The 22,460-nt window shown below is 42.3% G+C and overlaps 1 protein-coding gene across 1 annotated transcript in view; it reads right to left on the bottom strand.

The window, feature by feature from the left end:
• Positions 1-22,460, bottom strand: part of LOC139415388 (solute carrier family 22 member 16) — a 53,573-nt gene that overhangs the window by 12,052 nt on the left and 19,061 nt on the right. Inside the window, exons 3-5 of the mRNA XM_071163500.1 lie at positions 16,432-16,549; positions 14,005-14,563; positions 3,726-3,853 (exon numbers count right to left, since the gene is read on the bottom strand). Of these exons, the coding sequence (XP_071019601.1) occupies positions 3,726-3,853; positions 14,005-14,563; positions 16,432-16,549 (805 nt within the window). The remainder of the gene's footprint in view (positions 1-3,725; positions 3,854-14,004; positions 14,564-16,431; positions 16,550-22,460) is intronic.

The raw sequence follows: 22,460 nt of genomic DNA on the forward strand, positions 1-22,460 counted from the left end.
TCCCCAGCTTCTCCTTCACCCAAATCCAGATTGCAGATGTTCTGAAAGAGCTGCAAAACCTGGGCCCGTACAAATCAGATGGGCTAGACAATCTGGACCCTCTCTTTCTACAATTATCTGCTGCCATGCAACCCCTATTAACAGTCTCTTCAACCTCTCATTTCGTCCGAGATCCCTGAAGATTGGAAAGCTGCCGCGGTCATCCCCCTCTTCAAAGGGGGTGACACTCTAGACCCAAACTGTTACAGACCTATATCCATCATGCCCTGCCTTTCTAAAGTATTTGAAAGCTAAGTTAATAAACAGACCACTGACCATTTCGATTCCCAGTTTTCAGTTATTTCCACAGATTCTCGATTGGATTCAGGTCTGGACTTTGACTTGGCCATTCTAACACCTGGATATGTTTATTTTTGAACCATTCCATTGTAGATTTTGCTTTATGTTTTGGATCATTGTCTTGTTGGAAGACAAATCTCCGTCCCAGTCTCAGGTCTTTTGCAGACTCCATCAGGTTTTCTTCCAGAATGGTCCTGTATTTGGCTCCATCCATCTTCCCATCAATTTTAACCATCTTCCCTGTCCCTGCTGAAGAAAAGCAAGCCCAAACCATGATGCTGCCACCACCATGTTTGACAGTGGGGATGGTGTGTTCAGGGTGATGAGCTGTGTTGCTTTTACGCCAAACATAACGTTTTGCATTGTTGCCAAAAAATTCAATTTTGGTTTCATCTGACCAGAGCACCTTCTTCCACACGTTTGGTGTGTCTCCCAGGTGGCTTGTGGCAAACTTTAAACGACACTTTTTATGGATATCTTTAAGAAATGGCTTTCTTCTTGCCACTCTTCCATAAAGGCCAGATTTGTGCAATATACGACTGATTGTTGTCCTATGGACAGAGTCTCCCACCTCAGCTGTAGATCTCTGCAGTTCATCCAGAGTGATCATGGGCCTCTTGGCTGCATCTCTGATCAGTCTTCTCCTTGTATGAGCTGAAAGTTTAGAGGGACGGCCAGGTCTTGGTAGATTTGCAGTGGTCTGATACTCCTTCCATTTCAATATTATCGGACCTGCCTGGTGTGTTCCTTGTTCTTCATGATGCTCTCTGCGCTTTTGACGGACCTCTGAGACTATCACAGTGCAGGTGCATTTATACGGAGACTTGATTACACACAGGTGGATTGTATTTATCATCATTAGTCATTTAGGTCAACATTGGATCATTCAATCCTCACTGAACTTCTGGAGAGAGTTTGCTGCACTGAAAGTAAAGGGGCTGAATAATTTTGCACGCCCAATTTTTCAGTTTTTGATTTGTTAAAAAAGTTTGAAATATCCAATAAATGTCCTTCCACTTCATGATTGTGTCCCACTTGTTGTTGATTCTTCACAAAAATTACAGTTTTATATCTTTATGTTTGAAGCCTGAAATGTGGCAAAAGGTCGCAAATTTCAAGGGGGCCGAATACTTTCGCAAGGCACTGTAGCATTCGTCTGTTAGAGCAGGGTGTTTCAGTAGGCTAAACCAGCTAGCTGCATTTGCTAGCTAAGAAAGTTAAACTGAAAAAATGACACTCTCTATTTCTCCTGCGTCTCCATTTTGGAAGACATTAATTTGTTCAAAACTGTTAAAATATTGTCTTTCTCTCTCTTTGAGTCAACAACTCACCACATGCTATACACTGCAATGATAGCTAGCTGTAGCTTATGCTTTCAGTTCTAGATTTATTCTCTGATCCTTTGATTGGGTGGACAACATGTCAGTTCATGCTGCAGGAGCTCTGATAGGCTGGAGGACGTCCTCCGGAAGTTGTCATAATTGCTGTGTAAGTCTATAGAAGGGGGTGAGAACCATGAGCCTCCTAGGTTTTGTATTGAAGTCAATGTACCCAGAAGAGTACGGAAGCCAGCTGTCCTCCGGCTACACCATGGTGCTACCCTATAGAGTGCTGTTGAGGCTACTGTAGACCTAAAGCTTAAGCGGTTGTGAACGATGCTGAATGGGTGTAGACAAAGAAGAGCTCTCCAGTAGGTGCACCAAAACATTCAAACGCCATTTTCTCAAAGGTGAGGTTCCAAGTTAATCAACTTTCAAAGCAGAATTACTTTCCCATTGTTCCGCAACATTTTCTATCTCTGAGTCTCTACTTTTATCCAATCTAAAAAACACAATTTCAAATGTTGCTACATAAGACCGAATCGAGCTGGTCGGTCACATATGGGTATACGGGGACATCTTGTACTCACTGGGGTTTTCATTGTCGGTCACACAAGCTATCATAAATGTGCCCCCTTCACCTTTTCTATGCAAAAAAAACACACCTAGAGATTTTTTTGCAAAAACATACAAAGCAATGAGATATATTTGATGCAGGTATTTTCTTTGCAACACATATTGTCATGGACTATAAAAAAATATAATTATATGAGCTATGCATCTGTGTACCAGTGTTTTGTAACCCTTTGTTAGCTAGCTAGACGGGGCAGTCCAGTCCCAAAGATGCAGTCCATTCTGCATGCCTTCTTGTCTTTGATACAATGTGTTGTCATGCATTTGTGTATGCACACTGGTAACTGTCATAGCTAACTTAGCTAGATCATCAACCAGTATTTTCTTTGCTATTCCTACACGGCACTTATTAAAGGCTTGAATCTCATAGGGACCTCACTTTCACCAATGGTCATCTAGCTAGCGACGTAGCCAGCAAGGTTGCATCGGTTCCCATTGGACTGCAGCTAGCTAGGTGGGCTAGCTAATGCTAGCTAGCTAACGTGAGCAGATTATCTTGTAGCAGCCTATGCTGACTAGTTGCTAGCATGCTAACATTAGCTAGCTAAATTTGATACGCCATATTCGTGAGTCTGCAAAAATCAAGCAAATGGTACTGAACTCATGACAAAATCATGTTTCAATATTGTAGTGGCTATTTTTTTGGTTGTTTCTTTCTTGCTCAGTGACATTGGAATATATCATATTTTGGCATTTAACTACAGGTATGTATCTAAAAAGATTTTGACATGTGAAGTCACAAATTCCCTGTGAGATACTTAGAGAATCTACGCAGTCATGGGTACGGAGCATCAGAAATAAAATATCCAGTACATATTAGAAGCCAGAGAAACTTAAATGTTTCTCATATGTCACATGCAGTTATCTAAGTAATTTTACAGACTTTATCATTGGTAATATGCATAACAAAAAGATTGTGATTCCACACAACAGAACATTTTAACTGGAACAACACTCTCAGTAATGGTTGAACAAATATAATTTTGTGAACTTTGAACTACAAGGTTCTATCTGAAAAAATATTATTCAGATATTTGGCTTTAAAGTTCCGAACTCTCAATGGTTTGAATGATGTCAGCAATTTATATTGTAATCTTTTTTAGCTTAACAACATGAATGGGTGTATATGCAAACCACGGCTCAAAATATTGTAATGAGCCTCTGCCTCTACATTATGAAGTAGCTGGGCTTAGTGTGGGTTAGCCTGTGCAGGGCTTGGTGTGGCCTGGCCCATTTTGGGCTGGTGTCAGCTAGCCTATGTTGGACTGGTGTAGGCTACCCTGTGTTTGGCTGCTGTGGGCTTAGTGTAGGCTTTGTGTTGGCTATCCCCTGTACATCTTGCCCACATTGGGCCAATGGGATCATGTTTTCTGGGTGGATCATGTCCTTTGATTTCGTTCTAGCTCACACACAAACATACGGGACTGTACATACATTTGGCACCACAATGATGAGCATGCAGGCCGTTCCAGCCAGCAGCAGAGCTGGGGCACATGTCCTCTTCCTGCCCACCCGGTCCATCGCATAACAGCCAATCAGGTAGGAAGGGAACTCCACTGCACCTAGAAACAGCCAATCACAGAAGATGTCAGGGCAAGGCAGCAGGCATTGCTGGCATGGGGACATTATGTGTGGTGACATCTGGTACTGGGCCAGCTGTGGCTGTTATTTTAAAATTTTTAATCTTTATTTCACCTTTATTTAAACAGGTAGGCTAGTTGAGAACAAGTTCTCATTTGCAACTGTGACCTGGCCAAGATAAAGCATAGCAGTGTGAACAGACAGCAACACAGAGTTACACATGGAGTAAACAATAAACAAGTCAATAACAAAAAATTTTTAAAGAGTCTATATACATTGTGGGCAAAAGGCATGAGGAGGTAGGCAAATAATTACAATTTAGCAGATTAACACTGGAGTGATAAATGATCAGATGGTCATGTGCAGGTAGAGATACTGATGTGCAAAAGAGCAGAAAAGTAAATAAGGAACACTTATGTGACTATTCATCGACTACAGCTCAGCGTTCAACACCATAGTACCCTCAAAGCTCATCACCAAGCTAAGGATCCTGGGACTAAACACCTCCCTCTGCATCTGGATCCTGGACTTCCTGACGAGCCACCCCAGGTGGTGAGGGTAGGTAGCAACACATCTGCCACGCTGATCCTCAACGCTGGAGCTCCACAGGGGTGCATGCTCAGTCCCCTCCTGTACTCCCTGTTCACCCACGACTGCATGGCCAGGCACGACTCCAACACCATCATTAAGTTTGCAGACGACACAACAGTGGTATGCCTGATCACCGACAATGACGAGACAGTCTATGGGGAGGAGGTCAGAGACCTGGCCGGGTGGCGTAACCAAGAATAAGGAGGTGATTGTGGACTACAGGAAAAGGAGGACCGAGCACCCCCCCATTATCATCGACGGGGCTGTAGTGGAGCAGGTTGAGAGCTTCAAATTCCTTGGTGTCCACATCAACAACAAACTAGAATGGTCCAAACACACCAAGACAGTTGTGAAGAGGGCACAACAAAGCCTATTCTCCCTCCGGAAACTAAAAAGATTTGGCATGGGTCCTGAGATCCTCAAAAGGTTCTACAGCTGCAACATCGAGAGCATGTAACGAATGTAAAATCGCTAGCTAGTTAGCGGTGTTCGCGCTAAATAGTGTTTCAATCGGTGACGTCACTTGCTCTGAGACCTTGAAGTAGTAGTTCCCCTTGCTCTGCAAGGGCCGCGGCTTTTGTGGAGCGATGGGTAACGATGCTTCGTGGGTGACTGTTGTTGATGTGTGCAGAGGGTCCCTTGTTCGCGCCCGGGTATGGGCGAGGGGACTAAAGTCTAAAGTTATACTGTTACACAAGGCACTACAGAGGGTAGTGCGTACTGCTCAGTACATCCCTGGGGCCAAGCTTCCTGCCATCCAGGACCTCTGACCTCTGTCAGAGGAAAGCCCTAAAAATGGTCAAAGACTCTAGCCACCCTAGTCAAAGACCGCTCTCACTGCTACCGCACGGCAAGCGGTACCGGAGCGCCAGGTCTAGGTCCAAGAGGCTTCTAAACAGCTTCTAACCCCAAGCCATAAGACTCCTGAACATCTAATCAAATGGCTACCCGGACAATTTGCATTGCACCCCCCCGTCTTTTACGCTGCTCCTACTCTGTTTGTTATCAATTATCAATGTAGAGTCACTTTAATAACTCTACGTACTACCTCAATTACCTCAACTAACCGGTGCCCCTGCACATTGACTCTGTACAGGTACCCCCTGTATCTAGCCTCACTATTGTTATTTTATTGCTGCTCTTTTATTATTTGTTTTATTTGTATTATATTTTTCTCAAAACTGCATTGTTGGTAAGTCGGTCATACCAGAATTTAGGCATCAACACTTTTGAAAAAATGAACCCTTTATCGTTTTCTGTTATGTATTTAAGAAAAACAGGTAATAAACAGGTAATAAACCATCATAAACCATCAAAAATCCATCAAATAAAATGTGACAAATGTACAGGACCACAGGAATGTTGTTTAATAATATTTTATATATCTTTTCGAAGAAAGATCAACAGGATGAGTAGGAATGATAAAAAAATAAACATGTCAACAAGACCACAAGCTGGATCTGATCAAATATTCAATGGACAAACATAAAAAATTGTCATATTACAGTAGTCCGACAACCTGGCATTAAAATGGAAGAGCATATCAAAAATAGTCATGAACTGATCAATATTATAGAAAGCTGACGTTATAATGTTCAGATTTTTAGTGGCTGGCCAGAGTATCCCATTCCTCACTTGCGATGGCCATGTGGGGTCAGGAATGAGGTTCGGCACATCGTCAAAGTGATACCAAAGGAGATCGTTTTTTTCTGGCCATTGAGGGACGGTTCACCCACTCTATGCATACATTTCACCTGGCAGTGGGTCTTTTTCACCTCTTGGTTTGATCCCTGGGTAGATGGTGTGGTCGCACACCAGGGCACACCATATCCCCACTACACTTGTTCTGGTGTGCTGTGTATGGGGTCTTCTGTGTGGTCATCTGTGGGATTAAAGTTGAAGCACTTTGTTTTTTGGCAATCACACTCCAGATTCTCTGTTGCAGAACGCATGCAGCTGACGTCGTGGTAGAGAATTTTCCCAGGTGGAGCCTCATTGTGGATGGTACGGCTGGAAGGTCAGCTAGCATTTCTTTCACTGCATCCTCCATAGCTTGCTCCTGAATGTAAAACAATTTCACCTTTGATTGTCCCTCAATCAGAGCTTGATACAGGGACAATGCCATGGGGATATCAACTCCTTGGCTGACAAGTCGGCCCTCCTCTTCAATGTGCCACCCACCCCCGCTTCAAAATACTTCCAGGTTCCTCTTGTAAACCCCTTCCTGAAAATGTCAGTACAAAAGAGGTAAAAAATTACCATGTTGCTTCTACTGTGTGCAGGGACCGTCGCTAAAAAAATGGATGGTTGTCACATCCGGGCAACTCTCAAAAAAGTATTCCTGTTTTGCTTGTTATTTAGGCATTAATACATGTCACATATCAGTTTGCAAACAATGTAAAACATATATATTTGAGTTAATAAAGCAGCATACAAACATGGTCTCTTTTTCATTTTCTTGAGTAAGGCAGCTCCAAAATGTAGGTGTTACAGCCTAGCTCAATGCTTTCTGTGGTGGTGGGACAGCCAGTGGAAAATACGAAGCGTAGGGGTTGGTAATGTTCCCTAGTTGTGCCGTGATTGGCTCAGTTTTCTGTCGGTTATGGGGACACTACGTCACCTCAAAGTCTTTGGGTAGAGCTCGAAAATTCAATCCCCTTGGGTGCTGCCATAGACTTACATTAGAAGTGCCCGTACATGAAGTCTCAAGGTCATTGGCCAAAATATAAAATGAATGTTATATCATGTTATATCTACCCTAGCTTTGATTGGACTGATCATGTCAACATCATACTTTCAAAATCTTAGCTAGCAATCTAGACAAGCAGTCATCATCACGCATTAAGTCGGTAATTTACTGGCAAACCCTTATCATATGAAGAGAAATTATAGATAAAACGTATCGGTGCTCATCGGCCATTAAACATAAACATTACACAAAAAGTTGGAAATTCAACAATGAGTGCTAAAGCGCCAATGCAGCCCAGGCTTTGATCCCAGGCTGCCATGGGATGGCGTACAATTGGCCCAGCGTCGTCTGAGTTAGGGGAGGGTTTGGCCAGCCGGGATGTCCATGTCTCCTTGTGCTCTAGCGACTCCTTGTGACGGGCTGGTCGATCGACTACGGTCGTCAGTTCGACAGTGTTTCCTCTGACACATTGGTGTGGCTGGCTTCCGGGTTAAGCGAGCAGTGTGTCAAGAAGCAGTGCGGCTTGGCTCTCGACCTTCGCCGAGTCCGTAGGGTAGTTCCAATGATGAAACAAGATCGTAACTACCAATTGGATATTACGCAAATGGGAGTAACGCATTTGAATACATTGGCCCTGCTGTCAATCCAGCATGACTTCTGCCACGTTCAAAACAACTGGAAACTCTGAACTGGGAAATCACAGATGTCAGTGGGTTCAGGGCAACTGGGAACTTGGATAAAACTAACTCCGACTGGTAAATTACGGAAAATCAATTTGAACGGTGATCCAACTCGGAATTCCAAGTCAGGATTTCGGGCCTCTTTCTAGAGCCTACAAGAAGGACCCCCACCAACCTTCCTGTTCAAGTGAGCACAGCACAACAAGGTGAGTCCAAAAATGTATTGTATGCTGCACCGTAAATGATGTAATATGCCAGGGAGATATGTATACTGTAGCTAAGAAAGTAATAATATGTGTATGTTGTGTAGTAAGCTGTTAGTAGCCCATGTACCTCACCCTAATAATTTGTTCCCTTTTCCCATCATAACTTAGCCTACTGTTCTGACTTGGTGGTGCATACAGGTATTTACCCTGTAGCCTGTTTTAGAGAAATGTCATCATCAAATATTGTAAGAGCTTTCCATTGTCTGCTTATAAGCCCCATTTATTTAGCCTATGGTTCTGTATTGTATTGGTGTACTACGTTTAAGCTGTCTATCAATCATTGTTTTTGCAAACAACGGATGCCAGTTAAAAATGCATACTTACAACAGCTGCATAGTGGGGATCCCAGCCTATGGAATACAATTTTGATGGAGTTCCTCCCTTCTAAACTCCTCTGTGGTATTGTGCTCCCTACTGTTAAAAACAAGTTTTAATTTAAGACCACGAGTGGGGCTTTTATTGCTCAATCAAATTTTTCCATAGGCCTAACGGACACATGCTCAAACCCAACACACTTTTGATAGACTTAAACACCCAAGCTATCATATGGGTTAGAAGAAGCCTACATAACCAACCTACAGTGCCTTGCGAAAGTATTCGGCCCCCTTGAAATTTGCGACCTTTTGACACATTTCAGGCTTCAAACATAAAGATATAAAACTGTATTTTTTTGTGAAGAATCAACAACAAGTGGGACACAATCATGAAGTGGAACGACATTTATTGGATATTTCAAACTTTTTGAACAAATCAAAAACTGAAAAATTGGGCGTGCAAAATTATTCAGCCCCTTTACTTTCAGTGCAGCAAACTCTCTCCAGAAGTTCAGTGAGGATCTCTGAATGATCCAATGTTGACCTAAATGACTAATGATGATAAATACAATCCACCTGTGTGTAATCAAGTCTCCGTATAAATGCACCTGCACTGTGATAGTCTCAGAGGTCCGTTAAAAGCGCAGAGAGCATCATGAAGAACAAGGAACACACCAGGCAGGTCCGAGATACTGTTGTGAAGAAGTTTAAAGCCGGATTTGGTTACAAAAAGATTTCCCAAGCCTTAAACATCCCAAGGAGCACTGTGCAAGCGATAATATTGAAATTGAAGGAGTATCAGACCACTGCAAATCTACCAAGACCTGGCCGTCCCTCTAAACTTTCAGCTCACACAAGGAGAAGACTGATCAGAGATGCAGCCAAGAGGCCCATGATGGATGAACTGCAGAGATCTACAGCTGAGGTGGGAGACTCTGTCCATAGGACAACAATCAGTCGTATATTGCACAAATCTGGCCTTTATGGAAGAGTGGCAAGAAGAAAGCCTTTTCTTAAAGATATCCATAAAAAGTGTTGTTTAAAGTTTGGCACAAGCCACCTGGGAGACACACCAAACATGTGGAAGAAGGTGCTCTGGTCAGATGAAACCAAAATTGAACTTTTTGGCAACAATGCAAAACGTTATGTTTGGCGTAAAAGCAACACAGCTGAACACACCATCCCCACTGTCAAACATGGTGGTGGCAGCATCATGGTTTGGGCCTGCTTTTCTTCAGCAGGGACAGGGAAGATGGTTAAAATTGATGGGAAGATGGATGGAGCCAAATACAGGACCATTCTGGAAGAAAACCTGATGGAGTCTGCAAAAGACCTGAGACTGGGACGGAGATTTGTCTTCCAACAAGACAATGATCCAAAACATAAAGCAAAATCTACAATGGAATGGTTCAAAAATAAACATATCCAGGTGTTAGAATGGCCAAGTCAAAGTCCAGACCTGAATCCAATCGAGAATCTGTGGAAAGAACTGAAAACTGCTGTTCACAAATGCTCTCCATCCAACCTCACTGAGCTCGAGCTGTTTTGCAAGGAGGAATGGGAAAAATGTTCAGTCTCTCGATGTGCAAAACTGATAGAGATATACCCCAAGCGACTTACAGCTGTAATCGCAGCAAAAGGTGGCGCTAAAAAGTATTAACTTAAGGGGGCTGAATAATTTTGCACGCCCAATTCTTCAGTTTTTGATTTGTTAAAAAAGTTTGAAATATCCAATAAATGTCGTTCCACTTCATGATTGTGTCCCACTTGTTGTTGATTCTTCACAAAAAAATACAGTTTTATATCTTTATGTTTGAAGCCTGAAATGTGGCAAAAGGTCGCAAAGTTCAAGGGGGCCGAATACTTTCGCAAGGCACTGTATAAAGTAAAATGCATCATCCATTTATGACCAGCTATGTAAACTCCAACATTGATTTAGTCAGCAATAGATGTTGTTCAATTGGTAATATTAATTTTTGTCTTCTTCTAATGCCTCAAGGGAAAAGTAATCTAAAAGTTAAAGAAAGTAATCAGATTACGTTACTGAGTTTTGGTAATCGAAATTACATTACCGACTACAATTTGACAGGTAATACCTTCTTACGGATCATTGGGACACTACCGTCCCACCTCAACAACATCCGGTGAAATTGCAGAGCGCCAAATGCAAATTACAGAAATCGTAATATTAAACATTCCTGAAAATACAATTGTCATACATCATTTAAAAGCTTAACTTCTTGTTAATCCAGCTACATTGTCAAATTTCAAAAAGGCTTTACGGCGAAAGCACACCATGCGATTATCTGAGGACAGCGCCCAGCACACAAAAGCATTACATACATTTTCCAACCAAGCAGATGCATCACGAAAGTCAGAAATAGCGATGAAATAAATCACTTACCTTTGAAGATCTTCATCTGGTTGCAATCACAAGGGTCCCAGCTACATAACAAATGGTCCTTTTGTTTGATAAAGTCCTTCTTTATATTCCAAAATGTAAGTTTGGTGCGCTTGACTCAGTAATCCACCAGTTTCCCTCGTTCAAAATGCATACAAAATGAAAATGAATCCCATAAGTTACCAATAAACTTATTCTAAACAAGTCAAACAACGTTCCTAATCAATCCTCAGGTACCCTATTATGTAAATAAACTATAACAATTAAGACGGAGAATACCGGAGATAAATAACGAAGTACGTGCCCTCTCCGGAACGCGCTATAAACACTACAGCCAAAATGGGAGCCACTTAGAAAAACTACAGCCTGAAACTCTTTCTAAAGACTGTTGACATCTAGTGGAAACTCGAGTATCTGCAATCTGGGCGGTCTTCCTTTTATATTCCCATTCCCAGCCATTGTAATCAGAGGTGAGCTGAAAATAAAAAAGTTCTGGATGGATTGTCCTCGGGTTTTCGCCTGCCATATCAGTTCTGTTATACTCACAGACATTATTTTAACAGTTTTGGAAACGTTAGAGTGTTTTAAATCCAATCTAAAGTTATGCATACCCTAGCTACTGGGCCTGAGTAACAGGCAGTTTATTTGGACACCTCATTCATCCAAACTTCCGAAAATTGCCCCCTAGCCCAAGGAAGGTAACTAGTAACTAAAGAATTACATTTAGAAAGTAACCTTTCAAATCCTGTATACGTCTTCCAAGACATATGATAAATGAGATAATCCAAAAAAGTATTTGAAAAGTAGCTAATATGGTAAAGTTGTCCGTGATGACATTCGAACTCAAAACTTTTGGGGTGCTAGACGTTCCCATTATATGCCAATCCATCTTCCCCGACCAACCACTGTCCTTTTGTTTTGCCTTAGGTTTGGGTAGGTTACTTTCTAAATGTAATCCATTAGTTACTAGTTACCTGTTCAAATTGTAACCAGTAACCTGTAACCCGGGGGATTTGGTTCCACAAGAGCATTAGTGAGATCGGGCACTACTATTGTGCGATAGTCCTGGCTCGCAGTCGGCGTTCCAATTCATTCCAAAGGTGTTTGACGGATGGCAGAAATTATTAAATCATTAGACCTCTCACTAAAGCTGTCTGTAGAAAAGGCCCATGGAGTTGGTGGAATAATCCTTTAATTCATTGCCATTTACTCAGCTGGGCCAGGGGTGCTTTAATTAGGTCAGGTGGAAATGTACGACAGATCTCAACTCCATAAAAGGAGGAAATTGCCATTGCCTGATCTCGCTGCTTTCTCTTCCTTAACTCCATCTGATCCAGAAGTTCTGTGCGTCCATGAATCCACGTAAGTCCACCGACTATGTTACCTTACATCTGAATTATCTGTGGCGATCGGGAGAGTGGGCCATTCAGTTACTGTTAATAGTTATTACCGCGGAGCGCGGCTTGAAGCGCAGCTTCAAACATATTGTGTAATGTGAATTGTCAATGATCACGGCCCTACGGATCCTCATAGGCCAATTATGCAATCGATATGGTTCATATGTATTGAAATTGATTATATGTACACATGAAGACAATTGAAAGAGTGAAATGAGAAACGTCATTGTTTGCTAACTGATTGACTTTGATGGGGATTATAGATTGTATAACCAACCATTCACTGTTTGTATTCTTTCATGATTTATGATAAATAGTTACGAGCCTAAATGACTCGCGGATGATTACTATTGACTTAATGAACTGAACTGTTGACTTCCCTAACTTGTGTTAATAATGAATGATATGATTTGATCTTTGATTATGAATCTGATTGGATACATGTTATTTGTTTCCTTTGTGATGCAGCACAGACTACTCAGTAAATATGCCACTTTATGGTTAAAGGAATTCCTGCCTCAGTCTCATCCATTCCTCTGTCACCTGACACCTGTTCACCTTCACTGTCAGTCATCCTACCTGTCCAGCTACCCACACAGATTCCACTAATCTTTCACCGTCAGTCACATTTAAGGGGCCCCTTGAGTGGCGCAGCGGTCTAAGGCACTGCATTGCAGTGCTTGAGGTGTTACTACAGACCCGGGTTCGATCCTAGGCTGTGTCACACCCGCTCTGACCGGGAGTACCACAAGGTGGTGCACAATTTTCCCAGTGTTGTTTGGTTTGGCCGGGGGGGGGCTTTACTTGGCTTATCGTTCTCTTGTGGTGGGCTGGGTTCCTGCAGGCTGACCTTGGTCGCCAGTTGAATGGTGTTTAGTGCAGCTGGTTTCCGGGTTAAGCGGGCGGGTGTCTCAATGTCAACAGTGAAGAGGTGACTCAGTGATGCTTGGCTCACCTCACTCTAGCGACTCCTTGTGGCGGCCCGGGCGTCTGCAGGCTGACCTTGGTCATCAGTTGAATGGTGTTTCCTCCGATACATTGGTGCAGCTGGCTTCTGTGTTAAAAAGCGCTTTTTGGCAGGTCATGTTTCGGAGGACGTATGACTTCAATTAGGGGAAGTAGGTTAAGGGGGAAAAAATATTACACACACACCCTATAGGGGATTGAAAATTATGCAAACAATCTGCCCTATTAAAGCTACCCCCTCGGTGGGGTTGAGGTTAGGGCTCTGTGCAGGGCAGTCAAGTTCTTCCATCTCAACAAACCATTTCTGTATGGACCTTGCTTTGTGCATGGGGGCATTCTCATTTTGAACCAGGAAAGGGCTTTCCCCAAACTGTACCCACAAAGTTGGAAGCACAGAATCTAGAATGTCATCGTAAAATAAATTCAAATCTAATTTTATTGGTGACGTACACATATTTAGCAGATGTCTGCTGTAGCGTTAAGATTTCCTTTCACTGAAACTGAGGGGCCTAGGCATCCTATGAAGGTGCGACGTTGAAAGTCACTGAGCTCTTCAGTAAGGCCATACTACTGCCAGTGTTTGTCTATGGAGATTGCATGGCGGTGTGCTCGATTTTATACACCTGTCAGCAACGGGTGTGGCTGAAATAGCCAAAACCACTAATTCGAAGGTGTGTCCACATACACTATATACACAAATGTATCATACTAAATGGAGTGTCAGAATAATGCTAAATGCTCTGAGACCAATTTTCTATAATAAGCACACATACCCATAGTAAATACAGTACACATGCACACACAAACCAACCCCCATCCCTCTCTCACCAGCCAGGAAGAGGTTGATGTACTGGTTGCCACCCAGGTTGACGGAGCCCAGGGAGAAGACGTAGTAGCCCAGGCTGCCAATGAACCACACTGCCCACACTGTCACTGTCCTCCAGGTCATCCTCCATGTCCCAAACAAGTCCAGGATGCTCAGCTTTCTCTCGGGCTCCGCTGGCTGGGCTCTTCCCGGTACCACCTCCTTCTCCAGCAGAGCCTCCTTCGGTTCCAGGAGGTCCTCGGCCCTCAGGCGGCCAGGCTCCAGGCCGTTGAAGCGGGCTATGGAATCCAACAGGACCTGGGTCTCCTGGAGCCTCCCCTTAGCCATCAGGTAGAAGGGTGTCTCTGGAAACTTCCAGCAGAAGAAGAGAAAGGGCGAGGTGCAGGTGGAGAGGATGATCTGGTAGATCCACCAGGTACGCACTAGGTAGCCCGTGATCGCCACCATCATGACACCTGCGGCAAAGGCGGCGTGCACGTGCATGGAGGTCCACGTGCGTACCTTGTTGCCGGTGAACTCGGTCACGTACACAAACACCACCACAAGGTAGCCGCTGGACACCTACCGAGAGAGAGGGAGGGAACAATACAATTAGATAAAAAAAACGGGGACACAACGCAAGGCCAGAGCTTCAAATGCTGATCACACACACACACACACACACACACACACACACACACACACACACACACACACACACACACACACACACACACACACACACACACACACACACACCTCGCATTACTGTTGATGCAGAAAGTTAATCTAAGGCCTGAAAACAAGTCTCATATATCTTATCTACTTATCCTGGATTTAGTAAATGGACCGTGAGAGCAGACTGTGGTTAGAATATACTGTAGATCAAACCTTATCTTCAGAGAATTACCCAGATACTAGCCTAGGCTAGCCATATCAACATTCTCTAAGGCTGACCGCTTTGCATCCAGATGGAGAGAGGAAGACACTCATACAGTTCACAGACAGTCACATAGCCAGTCCTCAGTCCTCAGGATTTTTTATTTTGGTTATGATTTTTGTTTTCAAAAAAGGTACTTTAAACCATCTTACTTGTAGCACTTCCATGAGCTATCCTGCCGATGGTCACCTCTTCCTCAGCTATTCTTTAAACATAAGCCACACCCTCTACTGACAGGGCTGGTCCACAGAGAGGCAGTTCACAGGAAGGCTGAAAATATCATTAAGGACATCAACCACCCGCTGCACGGCCTGTTCACCCTGATATCATCCAGAACGCAAGATCAGTACAGGTGCATCAAAGCTGGGACAGAAAGACTGAAATACAGCTTTATCTCAAGGTCAAGGACTTCCAGCGCCGACAGAGATGGACGCCTCGCTTCGCGTTCCTGGGAAACTATGCAGATGGTTAAATAGCCTTCACTAGCCGGCCTCCACCCAGTACCCTGCCCTGAACTTAGTCACTGTCACTAGCCGGCTACCACCCGGTTACTCAACCCTGCACCTTAGAAGCTGCAACCTTATGTAAAGTGCATTTGGAGAATATTCAGAACTCCAAGTGGGCTGTCATGTGTCTTTTACTGAGGAGTGGCTTCCGTCTAGCCACTCTACCATAAAGGCCTGATTGGTGGAGTGCTGCAGAGATGGTTGTCCTTCTGGAAGATTCTACCATCTCCACAGACTAACTCTGGAGCCATGTCAGAGTGACCATTGGATTCTTTGTCACCTCCCTGACCAACGCCCTTCTGCCCTGATTGCTCAGTTTGGCCAGGCGGCCAGCTCTAGGAAGAGTCTTGGTGTTTCCAAACTTCTTCCATTTAAGAATGATGGAGGCCGCTATGTTCTTGGGGACCTTCAATACTGAATACATTTTTTGGCACCCACCTGTTATTGTAATGGTGAGAGTTTGCCAACCATCATTAACCTCATAGTCATTGTTGATTTAAAATCCAAATATTGAAGTTTAGAGCTAAAAGAAGAAAAAATGCTTCACTGTCCCAATACTTACAGAGGGCATTGTACATTTGACCTTAGGAACAACTGTAAGACTTCTGCTCAGGGCAGAGGTGGAAGAGAGAAATTTAAGATGTAAAGAGAGAGAGAGAGAGAGGCACACATAGCCTACTATGGAAGCAGTTTACAGTTTATAGCCTCTAGTATGACCTGGCATTCCTTTTAGGCAAATAATCTAATACTAACAAATACAAATACTGGATGAATACAAACTAATGTATATAACTGCTACCAACTTGAGATATGCATAAATAACCCACAACTTTTGCATACAGCAAAATATTATAGTATTTTGTGGGAGATTATTCCGAAATGTAAAGTAAAGTGCATGTCTCAAGATAGGATTTGCCCTTAAAACGTCATCCTGCATTCCTTACACTCCACTCCATGTGTTGATAATTAGGCTTTTCTTACAACTCTTACACGCGCACACTTACCATGGCGAGCAGGAAGCGGATGACCATAAATAGGTAGTAGTTTCCCATGAATGCCACGCTTACACCAAACACAAACTGGCAGAGGCTGGTGATCATTAGGATCCTCCGTCTGCCAACCCTGAGAGAGAGAGAGAGAGAGAGGGAGAGAGAGATAGAGAATATAGTTGAACTAAAAGGATACTACAGTTTACTATAGAATATTAAAGTACTTAGTATAGAATTCGGTGGTAAACTATAGTATACCGTAGAATACTATACACAGTAGTATCCCTTAATTGTGTAGTAATTGTAATTGTGTAGTATATTGTAGTATACCATAGTAAATACTACAGAATTCTCCACACATAAAACACTAGTAAATACTACAGAAATGTCTGCTAAAACATTAGTCGACAAAAACACTACTTTTTATACTATAGTAAATACGACAGTATTTAATATGCATATACCCTGCCCATTCCCCGCCACCAATAAATGAGAAACCTACATGCCAAGAATAGAGCATATATTGGGTTCTGAACTGGCTGTTCAGAACCCAGTCCTACTTACCTACTACTGGTTATAGGAAAAGCTATATTTTAGTATTTCCAGTATGTTTCCTCAACAAGAAAACCCCCAACTTCGATGTCAAAGATAAAACAATGTCTCTAAAAACACTACAGTAAACACTACAGTATAATGTAATATCATGTCCACAAAAGCACTATGGTAAATACTACAGTACATGAATACATCACACCAAAAGCTTGATTTTTATGGTCATTATGGTAATTTTAAAACAAATTTCCTGAAATTCAACGTAGTACTGATTTATGTCAACTGATTTGATAGCAAGTTGAATCTATGCAAATAAATTATATGACTTGATAGTTCACCTCTCAGTTTTCTTTTATTCTAGAATAGGGTATATTGTAACCATGTGTTAACTTCTTCGATATAGGGGGCGCTCTTTTAATTTTTGGATGAAAAACATTCCCGTTTTAAACAAGATATTTTGTCACGAAAAGATGCTTGACTATGCATATAATTGACAGCTTTGGAAAGAAAACACTCTGACGTTTCCAAAACTGCAAAGATATTGTCTGTGAGTGCCACAGAACTGATGTTACAGAAAAAACCCAGATAAAAATACAATCAGGAAGTGCCGCATTTTTTTAAACCGCCTCATGGCAATGACTCCTTATATGGCTGTGGAGGAGCTAGGAGTCAGCTTACCTTTTCCACGTTTTCCCCAAGGTGTCTGCAGCATTGTGACGTATTTGTAGTATTGGAAGATTGACCATAAGAGACTACATTTACCAGGTGGTCGCTTGGTGTCCTCCGTCGCAATTATTGCGTAATCTCCAGCTGCAGTATTTTTCCGTTTGCCTCTGATGAGAAACCGACTCCCAGGAATGATTTTTCATCGAATATAATTGTGAAAAACACCTTGAGGATTGATTCTAAACAACGTTTGCCATGTTTCTGTCGATATTATGGAGCTAATTTGGAAAAAAGTTTGGCGTTGTAAGTGACTGCATTTTTATTTATTTTTCTTAGCCAAACGTGCTATCTAACTGAGAGTCTCGTCATTGAAAACATCCGAAGTTCTTCAAAGGTAAATTATTTTATTTGAATGCTTTTCTTGTTTTTGTGAAAATGTTGCCTGCTGAATGCTAGGCTTAATGCTATGCTAGGCTATCAATACTCTTACACAAATGCTTGTGTAGCTTTGGTTAAAGCATATTTTGAAAATCTGAGATGACAGTGTTGTTAACAAAAGGCTAAGCTTGTGTTTCAATATATTTATTTCATTTCATTTGCGATTTTCATGAATAGGAAACGTTGCTTTATGGTAATGAGCTTGAGGCTATGATTACGCTCCCGGATACGGGATTGCTCGACGCTAGAGGTTAAAACCTGTTATGGCAAGGCGTTCTTTTTTCCCAGCCAAAGATAGAGTCACAAAAGCAGAATTAGAGATAAAATGAATCACTAACCTTTTGATAATCTTCATCAGATGACAATCATATGACATGTTACACAATACATTTATGTTTTGTTCGTTAATATGCATATTTATATCCACAAATCTCGGTTTACATTGACGCCATGTTCAGAAATGCCTCCAAAATATCCGGAGGAATAACAGAGAGCTTCGCCAGATAACAAAAATACTCATCATAAACTTTGACGAAAGATACCTGTTCTACATATAATTAAATATACACTAGTTCTTAATGCAACCACTGTGTCAGATTTTTTTTTAAACGTTACGAAAAAAGCCTACCATGCAATAATCTGAGACGGCACTCAGACGTAAATATATTTCTCCGCCATGTTGGAGTCTACAGAAATACGAAATTACATCATAAATATTCCCTTACCTTTGATGATCTTTCATCAGAATGCAGTGCAAGGAGTCCTAGTTCCACAATAAATCGTTGTTTTGCTCCATAATGTCCAATACTAGTGTCCAAATAGCTGCATTTGCTAGCACTTTCAGCTCACGTGCCCAAAAGCTGACGCTGGTCCAGTAGAACTCGGACGAAAACTTCAAAAATATATATTCCAGGTCGAATAAACTGGTCAAACTAAGTAGAGAATCAATCTTCAGGATGTTATTTTCATATATATCCAATAACGTTCCAACCGGAGCATACGTTTTCATCTGCAGCCAAATGGGACGATGGTGACATCCACAGACAAATGCGCCACAGGGAAATTGCATTCTGCCAGGACAGTGACTCATTCCCCTCCCATTCGGTCAAAGTTCACACCAGAAGCTCCATTCCATGTTCTACTGAATGAGGACATCTAGTAGGAAGTGCTACCAGATCCATATCTTATTTGGAAGGGAATGACTTAAAATTAGAGACGCATTCAGAATTTCACTTCCTGTTTGGAAGATTGATTTGCACTTTTTTAAAGTACGTTCATCTCTAGGAGACAGAGCTCATCTCTTTTCTGAGCGGTATGACGGCTGCGTGGTCCCATGGTGTTTATACTTGCGTAGTATTGTTTGTACAGATGTTTGTACAGATGAACATGGTACCTTCAGGCGTTCTGAATTTTCTCCCAAGGATGAACCAGACTTCTGACCCACTGGGAATGTGATGAAAGAAATAAAAGCTGAAATAAATCATTCTCTCTACTCTACATTTCACATTCTTAAAATAAAGTGGTCCTAGATCCTAATTGATCTAAGACAGGGAATTTTTATTAGGATTAAATGTCAGGAATTGTGAAAAACTAAGTTTAAATGTATTTGGCTAAGGTGTCTGTAACTTCCGACTTCAACTGTAAGAATTAGAGGATGTCTAGAATCAGACGGCTTACCCGGTCGTACAATAGTATACTAATTGGATGACTTACCTTATCATACATCTTGGAGGCTGTATAGTATGTCGTTATTTGAGACCAGGTTGCTTTTTGCTCCGTAACAAAAGGAGAATTACGGGGAGAATTTATGTTGGCAGTTACTTCAAAATTTAGGAAAACCAAAAATACAAAGGTTAGCTAAATTTACATAGCAGTTTAGGTGAATTGGGTTAAGTTTAGAATAAGTGTTAGGGGAATGGTTAGCTAAAATGCTACAGTTGTCCCAGACTCGAACATGCAACCTTTGAATTGCTACTGTTGCGGATTACGCCAACCCATCCTCCCCGACCAACCTCCTTATGTTTCTGCCTCAAATAACTAGACCATTAATAGGTACCATAGATCTAGCAGGTGCTCAGAACTACATAAAGTATATTTCATATGGCTCTGAGGCCAGGCTTGAAACAGACATTCAAACTATTCAACAGCCCATGATGATATAGTAGGGAGTGGGACACACCCTCTCTCCTCAACCCAGGGTAGCCTAGTGGTTAGAGCGTTGGACTAGTAACCGGAAGGTTGCAAGTTCAAACTCCCAAGCTGACAAGGTACAAATCTGCCATTCTGCCCCTGAACAGGCAGTTAACCCACTGTTCCTAGGCCGTCATTGTAAATAAGAATTTGTTCTTAACTGACTTGCCTAGTTAAATAAAGGTAAAATAAAAAATGTAATAAAACCCAGCTCACGTCTTGGGTTTGTGAACATGAGGCGTTCAACTGAGTACCCTATTCTCTGCACAGTGGACACCTAGACCCTAGCTAGACCAAGGGACTACTGGCCTTGGCAGGCATCTTCTTCCCTGTCCTTGCTGGACAACTGGATAATAGCCTACCAGTTGACTTGATATGTCCCCATTGTACCAAGAGTCTTAATCTTTCTCTGTGGCTGTGGACTGGCTGTCACCCTGTATTGTCAGATGACTTAAACACCTCTCTGAACTGGCACACAATGCTATCCAAACACACACTTTCACACTCTGTTTGCCTGTTTCGTGTTTGAGAAACAAGGATGTTCTAAGGACCTGCTGAGAATAAACCCTCACCCCTAACCCTCACCTATACCCTCATCACCCCTCCTTACTCAATGCTCACCTCTCACCTCAGTCATAACCTTGGCACTCCTCATAAACCAATCATAGCTTGCTCCAGACTCATAGCTTTTTAAAAACATATATATTTTTTTATTTCACCTTTATTTAACCAGATAGGCCAATTGAGAACAAGTTCTCATTTACAACTGCGACTTGGCCAAGATAAAGCAAGGCAGTGCGACACAAACAACACAGAGTTACACATGGGATAAACAAACGTACAGTCAATAACACAATAGAAAAGTATATATACAGTGTGTGCAAATGTAGTAAGGCAATAATAGGTCATCGTGGCAAAATAATTACAATTATTAATTAAACACTGGAGTGATAGATGTGCAGAAGATGAATGTGCAAGTAGAGATACTGGGGTGCAAAGGAGCAAAGAATAAATAACAATATGGGGATGAGGTAGTTGGGTGGGCTATTTACAGATGGTCTGTGTACAGGTGCAATGATCAGTAAGCTGCTCTGACAGCTGATGCTTAAAGTTATTGAGGGAGATAGAAGCTTCAGTGATTTTTGCAATTCGTTCCAGTCATTGGCAGCAGAGAACTGGAAGGAAAGGTGACCAAAGGAGGAGTTGACTTTGGGGATGACCAGTGAAATATACCTGCTGGAGCGTGTGCTACGGGTGGGTGCTGCTAAGGTGAGTTGAGATAAGGCGGGGTTGAGGTACACCCATGACCAGCTCGAAAACCAGATTGCATAGCGGAGAATGTATGGTGGGATTCGAAATGGTCGGTGATCTGTTTGTTAACTTGGCTTTCAAATACTTTAGAAAGGCAGGGTAGGATAGATATAGGTCTGTAACTGTTTTGGTCTAGAGTGTCTTCCCCTTTGAAGAGGGAGATGGCCGCGGCAGCTTTCCAATCTTTAGGGATCTCAGACGTTCTGAAAGAGAGGTTGAAGATACTAGTAATAAGGGTTGCAACAATTGCGACGGATAATTTAAGAAAGTTTGTCCAGATTGTCTAGCCCAGCTGATTTGTAGGGGTCCAGATTTTGCAGCTCTTTCAGAACATCAACTATCTGGATTTGGGTGAAGGAGAAATGGGGAGGCTTGGGCAAGTTGCTGTGGGGGATGAAGAGCTTTTGACGGGGTAGGGGTAGCCAGGTGAGAGTATGGTCAGCCTTAGAAAAATGCTTATTTAAATTCTCAATTATAGTGGATTTATCAGTGGTGACAGTGTTTCCTAGCCTCAGTGCAGTGGGCAGCTAGGAGGAGGTGCTCTTATTCTCCATGGACTTTACAGTGTCCCAGAACTTTTGGGAGTTTGTGCTACAGGATGCATATTTCTGTTTGAAAAAGCTATCCTTTGATTTCCTAACTGCCTGATTCCTAACTTCCCTGAAAAGTTGCATATCGCGGGGGATATTCGATGCTAATGCAGAACGCCACAGGATGTTTTTGTGCTGGTCAAAGGCAGTAAAGTCTGGAGTGAACCAAGGGCTATATCTGTTCTTAGTTCTACATTTTTTGAATGAGGCATGTTTATTTAAGATGGTGAGGAAAGCACTTTTAAAGAATAATCAGGCATCCTATACTGGCGGAATGAGGTCAATATCCTTCCAGGA

This window comes from Oncorhynchus clarkii, chromosome 8 (assembly GCF_045791955.1).
Source record: "Oncorhynchus clarkii lewisi isolate Uvic-CL-2024 chromosome 8, UVic_Ocla_1.0, whole genome shotgun sequence".
NCBI classification, from domain to species: Eukaryota; Metazoa; Chordata; class Actinopteri; order Salmoniformes; family Salmonidae; genus Oncorhynchus; species Oncorhynchus clarkii.